The sequence below is a fragment of the Octopus bimaculoides genome, chromosome 3, assembly GCF_001194135.2.
Source record: "Octopus bimaculoides isolate UCB-OBI-ISO-001 chromosome 3, ASM119413v2, whole genome shotgun sequence".
In the NCBI taxonomy this organism is placed as follows: Eukaryota; Metazoa; Mollusca; class Cephalopoda; order Octopoda; family Octopodidae; genus Octopus; species Octopus bimaculoides.
This window is the reverse complement of record NC_068983.1, coordinates 41,644,960-41,650,724: the sequence shown is the minus strand read 5'-3', so window position 1 is coordinate 41,650,724 and position 5,765 is coordinate 41,644,960. Positions and strand designations below refer to the sequence as shown.

Here is a 5,765-nt window from a genome sequence, read left to right as displayed (position 1 = left end):
GGAATTTGAACTCGGAACATAAAGACAGGCGAAATACCGCTAAGTATTTCGCCCGGCGTGCAAACGTTTCTTATTTTTTTATTACCCACAAGGGGCTACACACAGAGGGGACAAACAAGGACAGACAAACGGATTTGGCACAATAGGCACAAGGCCTGAAATTTGGGGGGGGGGGCAGTCGATTAGATCGACCCAGTGCGTAACTGGTACTTATTTAATCGACCCCTAAAGGATGAAAGGCAAGGTCGACCTCGGCGGGATTTGAACTCAGAACGTAGCGGCAGACGAACGTTTCTACCACCTCTCCGCCTCTATTTATATATCATACACACAGCAAGCATTTACGGAAGGATGAGCAATCAAATTTACCTTATCGATCAATTTTTGTAGTATGTTCACACACACACACACACACATATATATATATATACATATATATATACACACACACACACACACACATATATATACAAAGATGTGGATAGATGCTTATCATAAATACATACGTGAAACTGTGTTGAATATAGTGTACAGTAAATATACATGCATACATACAACACTCGTATATACGCACATGCCGAAATTGTTTAAAGTTTCTCAACTATTTTTGTTTTGTTTTTTCACCTGTGAACCTCCTTTGGTTTTAGTATCTAGGTATATATTGAGTCCTTCAATCAGTTTACTACAAAGACACACACCAGGCATAATTAGGTTTTTCTCGATAAATATAGGACTAAACGAAGACACATGTGACAAATATTTTTATAACATACACCAACGAGAGAGAGAGAGAGAAGTGGGAGTTGTCACTAGCCACACCTAGAAGCATTTGTCGCTAGAACGGACCGACACGCCGGTCAGAGTGCTTTCTTTTCATACTACATAGCCATGTACCCGGGTCTTAACAATTCCTTGGGGATAGATTAATAGAAGGGTATTAAAGGGCGGCAGAGCATGACCTTCATCATCAAATTGACAGGGATTAAAGAGATGGGTTCCAAATTCACATATTCTAAAGACAGAATGTTTTATTATCTAGTGGTTTTTACGAAGGTGGTTTGTGAAATCGAAAATTAGAAACCATGTGTGTGCGTGCGCGAGCGCTGCGGTGTGTAAAGGAGGGCTTTTTATAGACAGACATATGGAAAGATCGCTACTGAGAAATTATGGGGAGGGTGGATAGAGAGAGAAAGAGAGACAGACAGACAGACAGAGTAGTAATCAGTTTTATGCTGTTTCCAACGTATATGTACACAACTATATGACTACACAGCACTTTCTCTCTCTCTCTCTCTCTCTCTGACACACACACGTATGTACGGAAACAATCCAAACACCTAAAATTTTATGTACATATATATTGTTATATTTCGGGATGACCATTTCTGCCAAATAATTATATATATATATATATATATATATATATATCAAGAATGATTTGAACGTATGTATACAAACAAATATGTACATTTATGTAGACATAATATATCAATATATACGTATACACACACGTACACCTACTTTACATGCGATACATTCATGTTTGTATTTACGTGTGTGTGTACACATAATATGCAAGCAAATGTGTATATACATACATGTATGTAACATATTTATACATAATTAAACATACATTTATCTACGTATATACAAAACTAGCTCTGTGTCTCTCTGAACACACACACACACACACACATACATACACACACACACGTGGGCGCACGCATTGCTAAACAGCTCGACGCATCCCTTCGTATATTGAATTATTGTTACAGAATCCTGCTGTCTGACCAAATGATGGATCTCAAGGATGACCTTTCGACGAAAAGGTCAACTCATGTAGCTAACTAGGGAAAAGATATACGCTTGTGTGTGGAGGAAAAAAGCAAATAATACAAGTTATGATAGCAATTAATAATAATGATGATGATGATGATGATGATGAAAAACTTATCACCGCGAGGACGGAGGATAAGACAAGCTCACAGGATATAAAATAATGATTTATAACATGTCTATATATATTTGTGTTAATATGTAATTAGAAAACACTCACACATATGTATACGTATGTATTTAGAATGTGTGTTTATTTAGAGTATATGTACATATATATTACATACATACATATATATATATATATATATACACACACATATATATATTTATATATATTATATTCATCTTATACAAAGAGCTACATAGAGTTATGCACACACATGTGTACAGAGTGATACTTTAGTTTACGGCAAATGATCAATATATGAATTTATTATTACAGATCAATATACCACATATATACACCCACAAGTCTGGTGATCGGTCAGCTCCTTATATACACCTACACTAAAGCATTTATAGGTAATCTTCAAATATTCAATGACGTGAATATATGAGTGTGTGTGTGTGTGTGTTTAACATCTATTTCTAGATGTCTCGACACACACTTCATAGTTTTATGAATATTTCTCGTGTTTATTTTGAATATACTATACTATGTGTGTGCATAGGTAGTGAAAGTGTGTACATTATATTATATATATACACACACACATACAAACATACATATATAGACACATATATGTACATATAAACACAATATACATACACATATATACAAGTACACACATATATATGCATACACGTATATGTAGAAAGATATATTCATACACACACATATATATAGACATATATACATATATAAACATATATACATGCTTACACACATATAGACAGACATATATACACACAGACACACATACACAGACATATGCAAACATATCTATACACACACACACACACACACAGACAGACATATGCAAACATATCTATACACACACACACACACAGACAGACATATGCAAACATATCTATACACACACACACACACACATAGACAGACATATGCAAACATATCTATACACACACACACACATATATATATATAGACATGCATATATGTATATACACACACATATAGACATATATAAATATAGACATATATATACATGTATACACACACATATTCATGTATATACAAACATACATATATATATTAAGATATAAAACAATTTACACAACACACAAGACATCGAGGAAGTTTAACAAAAAAAAAGTTAAAAAAGTGTATACATTACATATGTATTTAGATACTGGATGACAATTCTGTGGCGGAGCAATCAGTCGGGAATCACAAGGCCCCAGGTTCGAATGCCAGTGTTCCCGTGCTGTGGCTTCACCATCGAACAGTGGAGCCGTTGGGGAGTCTATTGTGAGGTAGTCATTTGTGGGAGGAGGTCGGCCGCAAAATATTGCTCCAGCATGGTCTTCTAGCCGCGACCCTAACCGGGATAAAGCGATTGCAAGAAAAAAATTCAATTTATAAATATATGGCTATGAGTTTGGCTGTGTGCAGGTGTACTACATACACACATACAAGATTTTATATATACATATATATATATGTGCATATATACATGCACATCTACATGCATATACGCACATACACACATATATATAAATATATACACGCACATATACAGACACGTATATACACATTCAGCGACATCTACACACGCCTAAATGCATATATAAATACACAAACATACATAGATAGCTATACAGATATATAAATAAGCAGATATTTAACTACACACAGCAAGAAAAAACACCTGTACATAGATATATGCACACACACACACACACATATATATATATATATATATATTTATAGGAAATACATTAATTATATATAGTTGAAATTTACAGAAAAGCAAAAGACGAAGACAGGTATATAAACAACAAACAGGTGTATTAGTTTAACGCTCGGGAAGGTGAGAAAGGTTTTAACGTTTCGAACCTACGCTGTTCAACAAAAAGGAACACGAGGAAATAACAGAGAGAATGCAAAAACTTTTGGAGCTAGCGGTCAATCAAGATCATTCATATTTAAACTACGCGTATAGATACACACGTAAGTACACACATATACTGATGATCATACACACACACACAAACACATATATATATTAATTAGATATAAAGCAGCTTATCAATTGACATGTGGTGTAAAAAAACACAGGGCTGTGGACTTGGAGTCGCAAACAATGAAAAGGTAGCTGGAGTTGGAGTCGGTAAAACCATACGGACTCCGACTCACAATATCTTCTTTATTCTTTAATATAAACCAGTTATAGCATATAGGCCTACTCAAAGTACAAGCGTATGCATATGCATTATATGGAGACCACAATCACATCATTACATAAAGCGGAGTCAGAGGTGCCAGTAGTACAGGAGTCAGAGTCGGAGTTGTTTTGTTTCGATTTCACAGCCCGCGCGCACGCACACACACACCCCTAACAACATGCGACCGCGTATATGGGGTTGCAGGAACTGTAACGACGAAAAGGCTCATACAGACATATGAATGCACAAGTGGCAATTTGGGGCAAACAGAAACGTATGTTTGTGAGATAGTGTGGTGTCACTCCGTCGGTTACGACGACGATGTTCCCAGCTGATACGATCAGCGGAACAGCTTGCTCGTGAAATCAACGTGCAAGTGACTGAGCACTCCACAGACATGTATACCCTAAACGTAGTTCTCAGGGATGTTCAGCATGACACAAATTGTGACACGGTCGGCCTTTTGAAAAACAAGTACAACTCCTTTTTGTCAGCTGAGTGGACTGGAATAACGTGAAATAAAGTGTCTTGCTCAAGGACACGACGCGTCACACACTTGTAAAGTGGAATATGCTTGTGGATACACAGTTTGTAAAGACCGCTTACTTTGATTTTCTTCATAGGTAACCTAATTATGCTTGGACAAAGCTTAAATACTGGTGTCTTATTTTGGGAGGTTCTATGGTGTGTGTGTGTGTGTGTGTGTGTGTGTGTAATACAGAATGCGTCGCTGAGAGAGTGTATGAAATGAAACTACCGCGAGGAGTGGTAGTTCCAACGTTTCGAATTAGGTCATTTTTCAGGATTAAAATGACCGGGATGTGTGTGTATGTGTATGCATATACATACATTTATGTATGCAATGTACACAAATACTTATGTACACAAATACAACACACACACACGTGTATATATGAGTATATAAACGAACAGAAACTTCTAAAGAACAGTAATTTAGAAAAGGCTTTAAATGAACACAACCACAAACACACACTACATGGCGCGCGGTTATCCACTTGTGTGAACTCAAGGGGTAGGCAGGATTTCTTTATTTTTTCTCTTTCCATTCTTCATATTTACATTCATTCATTCATTCTCTCTCTCTCTCTGTGTATTAATCAGTTGTTTTCACATTGCTTTCATTATCGTTCTAGAAAATTAATGTGCCCTGCCATCCATCTCCTGTAATAATTCCACTGATTATCCGTCTGTCTGAGCTGCAGAGGCGTGTTTAGCCATCTAGAAAAGAGATCCTAGACCGAGCGAATCCCACTTGATGATGACGATGGTGGTGGTGGGGTAACTGTGGTGTTGGCCATAATAGTGATGAAGACGATCGCGGTGGTGGCATGTTGATACAGGCAGTAATGATAATGGCGGTGATGTTTCGAGGTCGGGTGGTCTGCGTTGTGTGGTAAGTAGCTTGCTTACCAACCACATGGTTCCGGGTTCAGTCCCACTGCGTGGCACCTTGGGCAAGTGTCTTCTACTATAGCCTCGGGCCGACCAAAGCCTTGTGAGTGGATTTGGTAGACGGAAACTGGAAGAAGTCCGTCGTATATATATATGTATATATA

General features: G+C 37.0%; 1 protein-coding gene across 1 annotated transcript in view; it reads right to left on the bottom strand.

The window, feature by feature from the left end:
* LOC106868022 (serine-rich adhesin for platelets) overlaps positions 1-5,765 on the bottom strand; it is a 135,028-nt gene that overhangs the window by 46,326 nt on the left and 82,937 nt on the right. The window contains exon 2 of the mRNA XM_052966729.1: positions 3,138-3,341. Within this exon, the coding sequence (XP_052822689.1) occupies positions 3,138-3,341 (204 nt within the window). The remainder of the gene's footprint in view (positions 1-3,137; positions 3,342-5,765) is intronic.